This window comes from Physeter macrocephalus, chromosome 11 (assembly GCF_002837175.3).
Source record: "Physeter macrocephalus isolate SW-GA chromosome 11, ASM283717v5, whole genome shotgun sequence".
NCBI classification, from domain to species: Eukaryota; Metazoa; Chordata; class Mammalia; order Artiodactyla; family Physeteridae; genus Physeter; species Physeter macrocephalus.
In genome coordinates this window covers 96,526,954-96,544,605 of record NC_041224.1, presented here as the reverse complement: position 1 = coordinate 96,544,605, position 17,652 = coordinate 96,526,954, and the positions used below count along the sequence as shown (strand labels likewise).

The following is a 17,652-nucleotide window of genomic DNA, read 5'->3' as shown; positions in this document are numbered from 1 at the left end:
CTGGGTGTACTCTGATGCTTTTGCAAAAATGTTCCTATAAAAGGGTTTCACCTTCAAGGAATTCATGGAAAAGACTCTGACAAGTACAGGTTTCTGGTAACTGACTATACTGCTGAACTGAATGAATAAGCATTTTCAGAACTCTGATGGAAAACTGATGAATTCATAAAAGTGCTAACAAAAGATCAAGATAAAAAAATTAATTACATGGGGCTGAGTGAACTGATGAGGATGATTATAATTTTTGTGCCTTTGTTTGAATTGAAAAAAAAAGACCCAACACAGCCATAAATAAATAAATATTAAAAGAAAAAAAAACTCACTGGATTTTCCAACTTGAATATTGGGATTGAAATAAAAACATATCAAAATCAAAAAAAAATTAACACATTGTAAATCAACTATATTTCAATTAAAAAAATGGGAAAAATATTAAAAACAATGTTCCAAGCTTTACGATAGAATATGATGCAAACATTAGTTATTTTTGAAGATTACTTAATGACACGAGAAAAAATTCATATCATATTAAGTGAAAAAGGCTGTTTATTAAATTGCATTTATTGCATAATCCCCAGTTTTGTAATCATGACTTCTATGTCTTCTTCTACGTCATCTGCTAAAAATGTGAACAGATGGAGCTTGGACCATATGCCATGGAAGGTCCACCACAGTGACCCTCTCTCTTCAGGCTTGATGGTTCTAGTGTCATGATTCCATCAACTGAATCTTCATGTAGCAACAGCTCTCAAATGTTTCCTGGGGGAGGCTGCCTAAGAATCACCTTGAGACGTAGTTTATAAAAACAAAAACAGATTTCTCAGTCTCATCCACAGAGATTCCAATTCCTAAGGTCTGGGATGAAGCCCTGGAATCTGTTTCAGAAGGTGTCCTGGTGATCCTGACCCGCAGCCAGATCCAGGAACCACAGCTTTCTAGTTCACAATTTTCCAAGGTTTTGAAAAGTATATTGAATGCCTTTTAGAAGTAAGCTTCTAGATGTCACTTCTCCTAATCCCCGGGTACCGCTGCCCTTTGTCAGGTAGACGATGTAATGAGTGGATTAGAGGCCAACCTACGGCGTCTCGCCGAGCTGACTGATGCCGCCAATGCCACACTCAACCTGGCCGGTACCGCCCCCCCACCCCCTCAGAATCCTTGCTCCAAGTCCTGCCTCCTCTTGGGCTTCTGAAATGCCAGCTGCTCCCCCTCCACGGGCCCCTTCCATCAACTTCTAACTCTGCTGAGGTCATGCTCATCAACCAAACTTCCGGAATGCCTGTGACCAGGGCACGAGTCCTCGCCTTTAGTGCCCAGCTGCTGAGAGTTTTCTATATTTGACGCTTCACCTCCCACTCATTCCTCAACCCTCTGCCACCTGGCTTCCATCACCATCACTTACTGACTCTTACCAAGGTCACCCTGGCTCCCGGTGGCTAATCCACTGGTTCCGTTTCCCCGAGGCAGCTGATGCTGACCACCCCGCCCTCTTTCCCTGGCTTTTGTGGGGGTCGTCTGCTGTTTCACCTGTCTAGCGTCCATTTCCCCTATTTGATAGCCGTGCCCTGAGGAGATGCCTCTCCCCACCCTTAGTCCATGAGGGCTGACCACCCCACTCCAGGCACGGGTACCTCATTCCCCTGGCTCGAGAGACTGGTGCAAGGATGGGCAGACGGCCAAAGTTGAGCCAATGAAACTCAAACCTGAGATTTTTCCGTGAAACTATGGGGAAAGGGGTTCTCTTTTTTCCTACCGGGGTTGCTGAGCTGGCAGAACGTGAGTCTGGAATTAGAGAGGGTCTGCCCACCCCACGAGCAACTGCCTGAGAAGGAAGCCAGCGTGAGGAAGGCAGCAGAGCTGAGCGAGCGAGTCCTGATGGCACCACGTGGGGTCCTAGGCCAGGCCTGAAGCCAGCACACCCTGATTCAAACAGTTTTGTGAGAAAAGATATACCCTTTTTAAAAAAAAAAAAAGATTTTATTTTTTAGAGCAGTTTTACATTCATAGCAAAATTGAGTGGAAAATACAGAGGTTTCCCATACACCCCCTGCCTTGACATATGCATCGCCTCCCCCATTATCAACATCCCCCAATAGAGTGGTGCGCTTATTACAACTGATCAACCCACCCTGACACAGCATTATCACCGAGTCCACAATTTACATTAGGGTTCACTCTTGGTGATGTACATTCTATGGGCTAAGGTATACCTTTTTACTTAAGATTTTTTTAGTTGAAATGCTGTCACTTGCAACCAAAAGAGCCCTAAGATGGCTCTGAACCATCATCCTCCCCTGGCATTACTCCACCTAACTGGTGACATTTCCCCCAGTGTCTCCACAAGCTCCTCTTCCTCTCATTCCACACCCATATGTCTGACCCCTCATGGACTCTACACCTGGGTGTCCACTTACGCACAGGCTTAAATCTAAACTCGTAAGTTTGTCCCTACTCTTCCTCCTCTTGTGTCCCCATCTCAGCGGATAGCTCAAACACCCACCCGGTTACCCAAACCTGGGCCTCATCATCGACACTTTCTCACTTTCCCTTCCCCGTCTCCTTGGGGCAGCGAATTCTGGCTCATTCCGTAGGGTTCAGCTTTTAGACTGTATCCTCAGGGAGGCCTTTTCCAATGTCCAAACCTGCAGGAAGCGTCCTTCCTATGCTCCCATCCCACACTGTGCTTTAGTGTCACAGCTCTTGTCACCCAGAGCCCTGACGGCTTGATTCTTCTCCATAGTCTGTGATAGCTGGGCCCATCCCTGAAATCAATATAATTTGAGTAAAGAAACACTAGGCTGTGTAGGTATGATCTTATATTGTATATTGTAAATAAAGTCTATTCTTTGGTGAAAATTAAATATTTCAGTATTTCGGCAAGATCTGTAAAAGGTATGGTACTTGACACACAAGACTATGATTTTCAGGGGTCCAGCACTTGAATGGGGGTGAGAGCCACTCAACGGGACCCACAGTGTTTCCCTAAAGGAACTTTTTTTAAAGATTATTTTTGATGTGGACCATTTAGTTTTGAAGTCTTTATTGAATTTGTTACAATATTGCTTCTGTTTTATGTTTTGTTTTTTTGGCCCCAAGGCATGTGGGATCTTAGCTCCCTGACCAGGGATCGAACCCACACCCCCTGCATTGGAAGGTGAATTCTTAACCACTGGACCACCAACCAGACTGCCTCCTAGTGAGTGCCTTCACTTCTTTAATAACTGAGTCTAGAGCCTATCAAAGGAATGGAGCAGAGCTTTGTCCTTAAACAAAATCTATTTCCCCCCATTTTTGAAAACTGGGAATTTGTCTGCTTCCAATTTTCTGATCGTTTGCATATTCTTCATAATTTCTTACAAATCACCAAACACAGTTCTTGGAGCACAACTGCAAGTTCGTCCTATAAGGGCCTCCCATCTATCTATCCACCCGGGTATTTACTCGGTCTTGCCTGTGCCAGGCCCTGGAGAGCTCCTCGCGGTCTGGGTTTGAGTCCCTCTCAAACATGGCTAGGCTCCCTTTACCATCCCTGGAGCATTTTCTTTGAGAGAAAAGGAGGAAGCAAAATAATAGCTGAGTAGTTCTGCTTTCTGTTAATGTTACAGCAAGAGTTCCAAGCAGTGAGCCTATCACTTCCTGATTCTTTTTTCTTGTTCTAATCATACCTAAAAAGGCTTTTTTATTGTCTGAGGCATTTTTGCCCTCTCAGCCCACTCACTCCATCTTCTTAGTGCTTCGTACTGTCCATAAACCTTGTTTTCACCCTTGTGTGTGGAACTCCTGCTCCCTTTTCCCCTATTAATGCTATATTTAATAAAGTTTTAAAACATAATTACTTTTTCAAGCATTTTATAGGAAAACATCATACCTTGATTTTACTAACTTGAATGTTATGAAGAATGCACGTTTATACACTGACTAGACCATACAAGGGAAAAAACATAGGGATTGTGTGATGGCTATTTGTACTCCTTTTTTCTCAGGTCTACTCCTTAGTTTTCTGTCCTTTTGTTCTTTCAGCTTACTTCCACTTTTTTTTTCATTTGTTTTCTTCCTGGCATCCATTTTTATTTTAAATTATTGTACGCAAATGCAGAAATTACTTGACTAGCACTAACTGCAGAATTTATAGAAAGTAAATAAATCATAGGATGCTTAATACTGAAAGACTGAATTGTTTTATATTTTTTATCGATATAATTCATATACCATAAAATGCACACTTTTAAAAGGCACAATTCTGTGGGTTTTAGTATACTCACAAAGTTGTGCAACTAATACCACTATCTAATTTCAGAACATTTTTATCACCCAAAAAGAAACGCTGTACCCATTAGAAGTCACTTCCTATTCTTTTTTGCAGTGTGGATATCCAGTTGTCCCACCATCATTTGTTAAAAAGAATATTTTCCCCCATTGAATTGTCTTAGAACCCTTGTAAAAACAAATTTATCGTAGATGTATGGGTTTATTTCTGGACTCTCAATTCTATTCAGTTGATCTATATGTTTAGCTAGTATCACACTGTCTTGTTTACTGTAGCTTTGTGGTAAGTTTTGAAATCAGAAGTATGAGAAATGCAATTTGTTTTTTCAAGATTGTTTTGGCTATTCTGGATCCCTTACATTTCCATGTGAATTTTAGGATCAGCTTGTCAATTTCTGTAAAGAAGGCAACTGGGATTTTGCTAGGGATTGCCGTGAATCTGCAGGTCTCTTTGAGTACTACTGCCATTCTAAAAATATTAAGTTTTCCAATCCATGAACATGGAATGTCTTTCCTTTTTTTTTAAGGCTTTCTTTAATTTCTTTCAACAAAGTTTTATAGTTTTCAGTGCATAAGTTTTACATTACTTTTGTTAAATTTATTCCTAAGTATTTTATTTTTTAAGGTGCTATTATAAATGGAATTTTCTTAATTTCATTTTCAGATTGTTCATTGCTAGTGTATAGAAATATAATTGATTCTGTATATTAATCTTATATCCTGACATCTTGCTGAACTTGTTTGTTAGTTTTAAGAGTTTTTTAAGGCTTTTCCTAAATCCTTAGGACTTTTCTAAAGACAGGATCATGTCCTCTGTGAATAGAGATGGTTTTACTTCTTCCTTTCCAATCTACATGCCTTCTGTTTCTTTTTCTTGCCTAATTTCCTTGGTCTCTACCCTTTAAAAGCCTATATAGCTTCTTGTGTGACTCCCTTTTTTTTCCTCATTAGAATAAATTTTTTGAGAGAACAGGACAGAGTGTAGGAGGAAGAGAGAAAGTGGAGCTCTTAAAAATCAGAAGTTGCAGTTGTGTGGTTTGAATGGATTTTTGGTGAACCTCACATCCTCTCAGTGAAAATGTCTTCCTTCATAGCACCTGGGCCCAGGGACTTTCTGGGGGAATCTCTGAAATCTGTTTTCCTCAGGTTTTGGACATAAGCCTGGCTGAACCCAATATCCAGCCTTCCTTGGCTGTTAAAGAGTCTACCATGACATGGCCACTTCCCCCGTGCCCATCTCTTCTTCTCTGGTCAGTTCTTTCTTGCTGGTCAGAGGCAGAGCACCAACAGTTCCTCCCATTGCATCCTCTGTCTTCTGAGAAATAAAACTGTCAATGAGACAACAGGCTGTTTGTTTCTACCTCCAAAAGACTTTGACAAATATCTCCTGAAGTTCTGGGCCAGCTTTGTCACCCATGTGAGGAGAGTCCACCAAGACTCTCCTTCTATCCGTCCTCCTCCTCACACTTGAGTCCTTCATGGTGATCTTCCATGCAGGAGTGAGCACAACTTCTTGACACTCAGGTTCTCCATCCACCCCATTTAGGAGACCTCTTCATTAGAACATGGCACACACTTAATTTCTTCACTCTTGGTGAATGTCCTGGCTCACCATGTTTCAGTGGGGCTCTTAGTTCTTCCCAGTTATGGGACAAAAGGAAGAAAGAGTAAGGTTTCATCAAAGGTGTGGAATGTACACCACAGGTCTTGCTGAGTGGCTTTACAAGGAGAGAAGTTTCCCTCCATATCAGTGCAGGTTCTGTGTTACCACTGACCTCTTGGGATATGCAGGAAGTCAGGTAGATAAGAATCTCTGACTATGCAGATAGGTGCACCCCATAGCCAAGTATGAGCTTCCAGTGCTCACTGGCTAGAAGCAAACCACCCAGGCGCTGAGAAAAGACAGCCACGGATGCAGGCATGTTCCAGGACTGTCAGCACCCTGGGCCAACACCTCTGGCCCCCAGTTCCAGTGCAGGACTCTAGAGGGCAGCTGCCCTTTTGTTTGGGGCTTTCCTCCCAGAAGCTACATCTTTTCCTCCTAGCTCCACTCTGAAACCAAACTCAGGTCTCCGGTGCTCACCGACCTTCCTGCCTACCCTGATTTTCTTCTACCCTGTCTACCTCACAGGTCCACTTTTGTGCCTGCTGCCTAACGACAAAGTCACTTTGTTTTAGGGAAGGTCTCAAGAGCAAGTGACTTCCTGATAAGGTGACTCCTTCTTCACCCTGGTGTTGCACATGGAGCTCCAGTGCCTCCTGAGAAGTAGTTCATTTGGATGGAATTGCCAGACCTCAAAATCCATCTTTAAACTATGCTTAGCTATTCCACAAAGCTCCCCACAAATGATGAAACAGAAAAACAGTAAACTGAAAAAAAGATCGATTCATGTTCCTGTGGGTTTGTTCTCCTGCCTTTGGCTTGCTTACTATTCAGGCTGTGGGAGCAGAGAGAGGGCCACATCACATCCAGGTTGCCATAGTATCAACCGTGGTTCCCCAATCACACAATAAAGCTCTCATGGCAAGGACAGATGGGAGGAACTACCCAGGTGCTGTGAACATGCCACCGCTAATGTCTGAGACTATTATAACAATGCTTACCTTCTTATCCTTTATTTGTATATTAAAAAAAAAAAGTTCACCTACCACTCTTGTACCACTTGGTCATAATACTTCATTGTCCCATATACTTAAAAACTGGTTAGTATTACTGAGACCTTAAATGTATTGTGCCTCATCTTTCAAGGTATCAGTTACTGTAATATTTCTATGGCTCATTTTCAGTGTCTTAGGTGACATTTAATACTGTTTTCAGCTTACTAATAAGCACCAAATAGAGCAATTTAAAATTATTTTCTTCCATCTTCCTTCACATTCAATTTACTGCCTAGAACTATATTTCAATATAGTATATTTGTTTTGCTGAATTCATTCATAGTGTATCTGCAGGTCTATATACAACTACTCTATTTGTGGGAACTATTTAGGTCACTGAAGGGAGAAAAAGAGGTCACTACTTAATAGAAATGGCATGTATCCAAATACCGATGCAGTTTTCTGAACACCTGTTGAACATCAATGATGAAGAGACTGTTACAATTTCCAAAACCCTGGATCAAAACCTTAAATGATTACTTTGTTTCAACTGACACAGTTTAACCCAGGAAAACAAGTCTCCTAACCAAAGAAAGTGAGTCTTAATATGCCAGCTGCTTTAAAAGTAAAATAGCCTCTTCAAAAAGCTATCTGTTACAATGTAAATGATTTCCCATCAAAAATCACTAGGAAGGAGCTATACGATTTGAATGTCAAGGCATGCACGGTAACTGTTTGCTTTTGGAGACACAGCGAGCCTGACAATATTTTCAGCTGTCAAAGGGGAGGGAGGAGGGACTGACCTACCTAAGAAATGGAAACTAACGAATAGTAATATGACACTCCCCCTTAGTTCCACTGGGCATCCGCTGGTGCGGCGGCTACACACAGCTAACTTCCTAACGCACGGTAAAGGGAGGCTGTGCAAGAGCTGAATGAAGGCGGCCTCTCTACCCTGTCCCCCGAACACTGTGGTGGAGGCGGCGTGCAAGGACCGCAAGGGAAGGGGGAGTGGGCAATACCCTCTACTGTTGCCATTCATTCATTCATTCTTTCTTTCTTTCATTCATCCCACAAATAGTTATTCGCGGGGCACTGTGCTAGGGGCTTAACTTTCCAACTTTGACTCAATAACACATTCTGATACCCCACACCACTGTCCCCATTTCCAGCCGTAGCCCTCACTAGCTCATAAAGAAGGTGCTTATTATAACCTCGCTTTCCCTCCCTTCCCCGGGTTCCCAGGCTAGGGTGACAAGATAATGCCAGCCAGAGGAGTGCCTTTCCAAAAGCAAGGAAGGAGGGCTCGGAGTACGCAGACAGGGGAGGGGGGCGGTTTCGAGGACCCTCCTGGCCGCGTAGGGAGAGCCAGCCCCTACTTTGTCGGCCGCGTCCCGGGTGGGGCTTCAGACACCCGGGCACCGCGCTCGGACGGGGAACCTGAGGTCACGCCGATACTGGAGGAGGAAGCAGCGGAGACGGGGTTCCTCCAAGGGGAAGTGGGCGCTGCAGGAAGCCCGAGGGAGGCGGGAGGCGGGTGACAACACGCACACACGTGGGGAGGACCGCCTCCACCTAGGTGGTGGGGACAGGTGCGCAGGCAGGGGTGAGGAGCGGGCGGGGAGGGTTACCTGATGAACGTGGTCTTGCCCGTGCTGTACTGGCCCACCAGCAGGATCATGGGCTTGTTCTCAAAGTCGGCGTCCTCCAGCGCGGGCGAGTGGAACTCGTGAAAGCGGTACGCCTCCTCCAGCGGCAGCACCTTGCGCAGGTAGAGCGAGCGCAGGCCGCCCGTCACCGTCTGCACGGCGTCCGCGCCGCCCGCTCGTTCGCGCCCGCCCGCCTGCCGCCCCAACCAGCTAAACATCCTGCCGCCGGTCCGCCCTTCCGCACCCCGCGCTCGCCCTCTCAGTGCAGGTCCAGCAATCCGTCCCCACTCCGGGCTCGACCCTCCCCAGCTCTCACTGAGCTGCCCAGGCCGCCCTAGCCACCGCCCGAGCTGGCCCCTCCTCGCGCCGTCTCAGCCAATCCCCAGTCGTTACGTCACGGGAGCTCGTTCACTATTCAGAAGAGCTCTCTCAAGTCCTTCCTCATTGGGCTGCTACCAGCGCGGGTGGAGGCGCCAACCAATGGAGAGAAGGCTCTTAATGAATTATTGATGACGGAGCCCTTCTGGAGGACTGGGAGAGGAAGAGGGTGTTTCTCGAAACCACCAGCGTAAACCTGCCAACAGAGGGGCCCCGTTTGGTCTACTCGGCAGCACCTCTGGCCAGGTGGCGTCGGCTTCCGGGCAAATCTGAGCTGGTAATAAAAGAGCCTCCGGAGGCTGCTTAGTCTCTGGGAAAGTTTACTCATTCCAGCCCTATGGGCGTCGATGCTGGGGACAAATGTTCAGAAAGTTGACAGGCAGGTTCTTTCTACCTACTGGCAGGTTATTACACTCATTTTATTGGTGAGGAGACCCTGACTCACGGACACAATTGACAATATTTGAAGTAGGGGAAGTAGACTTCAACCTGCTTGGGTATATGTTTCTCCACACTGCCTCCACTAAATTCTGGGTTGATTGAAGACCTTTTGCCCTTAGTTTTCTTTATCTGATTTTCTGTAAATTTGAAGATTTAGTTATCCTCATTATTACAACCTCATTGCCACATAGTAACAAAAAGACTGTTACCTCCTAGCTGTCTCTTTTTCAGGTGAAAAGGATACATCTAAATTGAGTTTGGGAGAAATAATCAGCCATCACTTTTGGTGTCCTAGGTTACAGTTTTAAAATCTCAGTTTATTCAGAGCATTTCTCAAGTGTGGTGGAGGGGAGCACCTGCATAAGAATAACCTGGGATACTTGTTAAAAATGCAGATTTCTGGTCATCACCCCAGACCTACTGAATCAAAATATTGAAGAGGGATGGAGCTCAACAACTACCCCCAGGTGATTCTGATGTATCCTAAATGTGAGGTAATAGGATCACAACAGACTTCTCACATTTGATAGCAATACAGAGTCTGATTCAGTGGGTATGGGATGGGACCCAAGACTGCATTTCTAACAAGCCCCCAGGAGATGGATCTGCTTGTTCATGGATCATAATTTGAGTACCAAGGCTGTGGTGGAGAGAATAGGATTTGGCATCAAAAGACCTGGGTTTGAATTCTGACTATATAAATTAATGGCTATGTGATCTTAAATGCAATGAGTTGTCTCTCTGCCTCAGTTTTCTTGTTTGTAAATTGGGAATTCCTTTGGAGTTGTGTGGATAAAGTATTTAGAGGGAGCTATGTGTGACTAAGGAAGTGAAAAGAAAGCCAAGGGAAAATGTAGTTAGATATCTGCCTCATGTCAAAATAAAGATTGAGGGCTTCCCTGGTGGCGCAGTGGTTGAGAGTCCGCCTGCCGATGCAGGGGACACGGGTTTGTGCCCCAGTCGGGGAAGATCCTACATGCCGCGGAGCGGCTGGGCGCGTGAGCCATGGCCGCTGAGCCTGCGCGTCCGGAGCCTGTGCTCCGCAACGAGAGAGGCCACACGGTGAGAGGCCCGCGTACCGCAAAAAAAAAAAAAAAAAAAAATTGAAATGTAAAAATAAAATGAAACCATAGACCTACTAGAAGAAGAACTACTACTTCAGAAGCTACCGAAGATTTGTAAAATTTGGTAGGGAAAAGCTTTTCTAATCAAAATCAAAGATAGAAATTATGAAAAAAAAAGTTGATAGATTTGTCAACGAAAAAGTAAAGGCTTCAATTTTTTTTAATACATACAAACAAACCCATATAAACATACTCTTGCCATGTGATCCAGAATTTGCTCTCCTTGGTATTTACCCAAATGAGTTGAAAACTTATGTCCACAGGAGAACTACACACAAGTGTTTATAGCAGCTTTATTGATAATTGCCAAAACTTGGAAGCAACTAAGATGTGCTTAACGAGGTGAATGGGTAAGTAATCTGTGGTACGTTTAGACAATGAAATATTATTCCCCTAAAAAGAAATGAGTTATCAAGCCAGGAAAAGACATGGAGGAAACTTAAAACTATATTACTAAGTGAAAGAAGGCAGTCTAAAAAGCCTACATACTATATTATTGCAACTGTATGACATTCTGGAAAAGGCAAAACTATGGAGACTGTAAAAAGATCAGTGGTTGCCAGGGGTTAGAGAGGAGGGAAGGATGAGTAGGAAGAGCACAGAAGGTTTGTAGGGCAGTGAAACTATTCTGTGTGATAATGTAATTGTGGATACATATCATTATACATTTATCCAAATCCATAGAATATATAACACCAAGAGGGAACCCTAATGTAAAGTGTGGAATTGGGGTGATAATCATGTGTCAGTGTAGGTTAGGTTCATTGATTGTAACATATGTAACACTCTGGTGTAGGATGTTGATAGTGTGGGATGTTGATAGTGGGAAGGCTGTGTTGCAAGGATAAGGGATACATGGGAACTCTCTGTACTTTATACTCAATTTTGCTGTGAATTTAAGACTGCTCTAAAAAATTCTATTAAAAATAGTATATATAAAAAACCAAACAAATCCATAAACAAAAGTAAAGGGCAAAAGACAAATTGGGTAAAATATTACAGACATATGTGATATACATATTTAATTAAGGACATTAGAACTTTAAAAAGCTACTATGAAGTTAAAAAGCTACTATGAAGTTATTAAGAAAGAAATGAATAAACTGAACACCGCATTAGACAAATGAGCAAAGGACATAGACAACTAAAAAAACTACTACAACTGGCTAGTAAACATTAAATGATGCGATCTCCATTAATAATCAAAGAAACAAATTTAAAATGAACAGATAACATTAAGAATGGCAGACTTTTATTTTTCTAAGACGATGCCTAATGTTGGCAAGGGTGTAGGAAAAGGTACCTTTTCATACATTGCTGGAGATGGTGTAAATTGGAACTTCTCTGGAGTCCATACTTATCAAAAATCTTGAAAATGCACATTCAAGACTTCTGCTTCTCAACATCATACTTAAGGTGAAATGACTGAAAGCTTTCCGTCTACAATCAGGAACAGGGTAAAGATGTCTGATTTTACCACTTCTAGTTAATATCCTACTATAGGTTCTAGTCACTACAATAAGGCAAGTAAAAGAAAAGGTATCTAGATTGGATAGGAAGAAGTAAAACTCTATTTGCAGAAAATATGATCATCTATGTAGAAAATTCTATGGAATCTACAAAAAAAGCTAGCAGAACTAAGTGAGCCTAGCGAGGTTGCTGGGTATAAGACAAGAACCTGCTGTATTTTTATATACTAGAAATGAGTAACTGGACAATGAAGTAAAAAAAAATCAATATCATTTGCAATAGCATTGAAAATATTAAATACTTAGGGATAAACCTAATTTTAAAAATGTACAAGGTCTATACACTGAGAACTACAAAGCATTTCTGGGAGAAATAAAGAAGTTCTAAATAAATGGAGATATATGCCATGCTTGTGGCTCACAAGACTCAATATTGTTAAGATGTCAATTTTCTCCAAACTGATATATAGATTTAGTGCAATCCCAGAAGGCTTTTATTTTTGTTAATTGACATGCTGATTCCAAATTCACATGTAAATGCAGAGGACCTAAAATAGCCAGAACAACTTTGAAAAATAACAAAGTTGGAAAACATACTACCTAATTTCAAAACTCATTGTAAAGCTACAGAAATCAAGAGAGCGTGGTATTGGTATAGAGATAGACTAATATATCAAAAGAACAAAATAAAAGTCTAGAAATAGGCCCACACATACTTGGTCAATTGATTTTTGACAAAGTGCAAAGGCAATTCAATGGATAAAGGAAAGTCTTTTCAACCAATAATGCTAGAACAGTTGGACATCCATATGTGAAAAAATGAACTTTGATCTCTACCTTGCACTATATGTAAAAATTATCTCAAAATGATTATAAACATAAATGTAAGACTTAAAGTTATAAAACTTCTAGACAAAAACATAGCAGAAAACCTTTGTGACCTTATGTAGGGAAAGGTTTCTTAGATGATACTAAAAGCATGTTCCATAAAAGAAAAAAATTGATAAATTGGACTTGATCAAAATTAAGAACTTCTGGCCTTTGAAAGATACTGTAAAGAGAATGAAAAGACAAATCACAGACTAGGAGAATACATTTGAAAATTACATATCTGATAAAGGACTTGTATCCAGAATATATAAAGACCTCTTAAATCTCAATATCAAGAAGACAGGGAGTTCCCTGGCAGTCCAGTGGTTAGGACTCGGCGCTTTCACTGCCGTGGCCCGGGTTCAACCCCTGGTCAGGGAACTAAGATTCCGCAAGCCAGGCGGCGCAGGGGGAAGAAAAAAACACACCAAGATACTGTTATATACCTATTAGAATGTCTGAAATTAAGTCTGATCATACCAGTTGTTGGTGAGGATGTGGAACAACTGGAACTCTCATTCATTTGCCAGTAGAAGGTAAAATGGTACAACCACTTTGGAAAACAGTTTGGCAGTGTCTTGAAAAGTGAAGCATACACCTACCACGTGACCCAGCAGGGGAGGAGCAGAGGGAAGGATTACAAAGGGCATGAGAAGAAGACTTTTGTTGGCTTGAAAGATTTACTCATTACCTTGATTGTGGTTATGGTTGACAGTTGGATATATCTGTTGAAACTCAACAAATTGTGTACTTTAAATATGTGCAGTTTATTGTACGTCAATTATAGTTTACTAGTTGTTAGAAATGCTCACACTTCTCAGGAATTTTATCCTGAGGGAATAATGAATGTAAAGATTTATCAAAGGAATGTCTATCAGCATATCATTTATAACAGTGAAAAGCTGTGACTAGTTGTCCCCCCTATGAAGGACTAGTTAAGCAGATGATGGATTCCTATGCAGTCTCTGAAAATTGTTATATAAGAAGAGTATTAATGACCTGAGAAAATGCTCAGAATATATTTTTAAGTGGAAAAAAGCAGATTACAGAAGTCAATCCATGTAATTGCTATGGCAAACAGTATGGCAGTTCCTCAATTAAAGATAGAAGTACCATATTATCCAGCAATCCCATTTCTGGGTATATATCCAAAAGAATTGAAGGTAGGGTCTCTAAGACATATTTGCATAGTCATGTTCATAGCAGCTCCACTCACAATAGTCAAGAGGTGGAAGCAACCTTAGTGTCGATTGATGGATGAATGGATACACAAAGTATGTGTATCTACATACAATGAAATATTATTCAGCCTTAAAAAGGAAGGAAATTCTGTCTTATGTCACAATCTGAATGAACCTTGAGAACATTATGCTACATGAAATATGCTGAGACCCCTTTATCCTTCCTGCTGCCTGGAATGTGGGCATGACGGGTGGAGCTCCAACAGCCATATTGGACCAGAAGGAAAACTTGAGGGTGGCAGAAGCAAGAGCTGAAAGGAGCCTGGGTCTCTGATAAGAAATAGAAAAATAAACTTCTTCTGTCTTGTTTAAGCCTCTTTAGATCCTTTTTGGTTATGTAGCAAAAGCAATGTTAAGTGATATAGAATTTGAATACATGAATCAAGAACTTAGGACATTACCTTGGCTAGAACTAAAGGGTTGCAAGTTTTCAAAATAGAAGCAGTAGTAGAAGACCTGGGTGTAGATGAGATTGCTTAAGGAGAGTATAGAGTGAGAAGGGGGGAGAGCTAAGGAAAGAGACTCAAGGGATACTAGCAGTTAAAGGAGAGAGGGGAGGTGAGGCCAGGGAAGAGGCTTGAAAACGTCTAAGCACACGTGGCCCCTTCCCTCTAGGGCTGGGTTGGCAGCCCCTAATGTGTGCTCCTGTGTACACAGCTAATAAGGAACTTCCTCTTCGTATTGCAAGCCTCTGTTTCCATGGAGCTCTCCTGCATGGGACCAGAAGGAAGCTCCTTGAAGTGTGGGGTCAATTGTTCATCCTTTTTTTTTGTTGTTGTTCCAGTGCTTACAGCAGTGACTGGCACGTAGTGGGAAGGCAATAAATATTGGCAAGCGGAACTGAATTGAACTGCTTGCTGTTGGCAAGGAAGTCATGGGAAGGGAGGGTTTCAGGAAGGAGGGAGTGGTCTGCAGGGCCAAATGCGGTGAACAATCGAGTAAGATAAGGCCTGTAAAGGGCTGGTGCCATTTGGCTCAGTGTATTGGCAATTACGAGGGCATTGGTGACCTCGGGGAGAAGTGTTTTCATGGAGACATAAGGGCAGAAAACATCCACTGTGGGGCAGGGTCACTGGGCTGCATGGCAGTGTGGTGTGCTGGCTGCTCTCAGGAAGGAAAGGGGAGACAGGGAGGGAGGGACATTGGGGGAGAAAGGAGTTTTATTTAATTTTTCTATTAAATCATGTTATAGGCGGAGAGCAGGGAACCCGAGGAGGGAGCCTCCCTGTCCTCCCCAGGACCCTATGCTCTTGCACCTCTCGGAGCTGATGACACTTTGTCCTTATCCCTTGTGTGGCCCTTACTCATCCCCTGCTCTGTGACATTGCCAGCATTGTTTTAGAAGCTAAGTCACTATTTAACTTCTCGAGTCTGTATTCACATCTTTTCATGTTTTACCCCCCAACCCAAATCTAAGTTCCTGGAAAGCAGAGGCTGTTCACAGACTGCTGTATATCAGATAGGTGCTAGGCTGATGCTGGCTGCCCTTCTTTCCTCTCCATCAATCAGTGCTTCGTGAAAACCATCTGAGCTTCAAACAGCATAAGTCAGCAAGGGCTGGTGCTCCACTAGTCACTGACACGGCTTCACAAAAACAGAGGGGCACCCCACCACACAAGAAAGGGGGAACCCCTGCAGGAGGAGAGGAGGGCTGGGACGAAAACAGCCTTCCCACACCTCTGGCAGTGCGTGTGGGAAGCCCAGGCAGGGATGAGGGCAGGACTTATGCAGGTTTTGCAGCACCAGATGATGAAAGCTGATGAGTCGACAGCATTTACCCACATGGCCAGTTTATTCTGTGCTCAAATAATACAATGATTTTATAAACCTCGTTTAACATACTTTGATGAATCCAAGGCAGGGCTGCCTTCACCTTACAATAAACACCCAGGTCTTACCCAGTGGCTCACTCTGATCATTTTAAGGAGAACCTGTTTTGTGCAGATGGAAAGAAAAGATGGCAAAGTGGAGGCAGCTGGCTGCTCTGGTGTTGGAGCAGGGTGGGGTCCCAAGTCAGCATTCTCCAGGTGGGGACCAGCTTTGCAGGTCCAGGAGCGCAGTTTATCAATGGCTCAGGGGAAGTGATAGATTCATGCTTTCCAGCTTATGAGTGAGCATGGCATAAACCCTCTCATCTCAGACTTTAATATGCATAACCGTCACCTGAAGGCAGTGGAGAGGAGGTGAAAATCTTAAAATGCAGATTCTGAATTCAGTATGGCTGGGGTGGGGCCTGAGATTCTGCATTTCTAACCAGTTCGCCACCACACTTTGGGTAGCAAGGATGTAAATCAGAGGACAATTTTGGTAAACTTTTGACACCTGTCACCGCACATCTCCTAACATCCAAAGGACTGCTTAGGGAGCATGGTGGCCCAGAGAGAGGGCCATGTCTTCCAGGTTTGCTGGGCTTCATGTAGACCACATGCCTTTCTGGTCACGCCTTCCATCAGCACAGGCATCTCAATGGTTCAGGTTACACATTTCCCTCTTTTTAAAAAAAAAAATAAATAAATTTATTTATTTATTTTTGGCTGCATTGGGTCTTCGCTGCTGTGCAAGGGCTTTGTCTAGTTGTGGAGAGCCAGGGGCTACTCTTGTTGTGGAGCGTGGGCTTCTCATTGTGGTGGCTTCTCTTGTTGTGGAGCACGGGCTCTAGGCGCGTGGGCTTCAGTAGCTGTGGCACGCAGGCTCAGCAGTTCTGGCACATGGGCTTAGTTGCTCCGCAGCATGTGGGATCTTCCCGGACCAGGGCTCGAACCTGTGTCCCCTGCATTGGCAGGTGGATTCTTAACCACTGCGCCACCAGGGAAGTCCTACACATTTCTTTAGTTAAGTTCCCAGCCTGATGGGAGATGTGGATACTTTGAGCTTCTGTGTCCCAGGGCTTTCCCAGAGATTCATCTGGAAACCATCTCCAAAGATGAGCATTTTCCTCAGGGTTAACCTAGTCCTTTCTGGGCTGATCCTTTCCAGTTTTGTTATCTCAGGGTGACGCTTCAAGAGTTGGGATGTTCTGGGCACAGTGTTTACATAATAAATAAGAGAAATGCCGCTTAGAAATAAGTAATACCATCTGGAAACCAGAGAGGAGGTGGTAAGAGGATGGAGAAGTGCCTCTGGAGCAGGCTGGTCAGTGAGCGGTGGCCGCGTGGAGTGGCGGCACCAGGCAGCATCACTCACCTGATGCCTCATGTACCTGCCCAGACATCCCAGAGCTGCATCCGAGATCCTTGTTTGGTGAACCAGAGCTGCAGACTTGGGCTTTACCTGGCATTTTGCCAGAGCTGGATGCTCAGTCGAGGCTGCCCAGTGGGGATCAAAGGGATCACTCGTCCTGGGCCTTTGAGTGGTTGCAGAGTGGCTGCTGAAACCCCATTACCTGTTTGTGTTTGTTGTTGAAGAGACCAGGATGTCTCTAGTGCTCCATCTAGATCTTCAAGCATTATGCTTCCTATTAATAAGCTGATTCATAAAAATAAAAATCACAAAATACAATTGCCTATAAAAATCACACGAATACAATTGCATTAAATTTAAAAAAGCATTTGAAGTAAGTCAGAAAGAGAAAAACACCGTATGCTAACACATATATATGGAATCTAAAAAAAAAAAA

The 17,652-nt window shown here is 43.2% G+C and overlaps 1 protein-coding gene across 1 annotated transcript in view; it reads right to left on the bottom strand.

The window, feature by feature from the left end:
• EHD4 (EH domain containing 4) overlaps nucleotides 1-8,834 on the bottom strand; it is a 101,363-nt gene extending 92,529 nt beyond the window's left edge. The window contains exon 1 of the mRNA XM_024115672.3: nucleotides 8,496-8,834. Coding sequence (XP_023971440.1) covers nucleotides 8,496-8,731 — 236 coding nt within the window. The 5' untranslated portion in view covers nucleotides 8,732-8,834. The remainder of the gene's footprint in view (nucleotides 1-8,495) is intronic.
• Nucleotides 8,835-17,652: the final 8,818 nt, after the last annotated feature.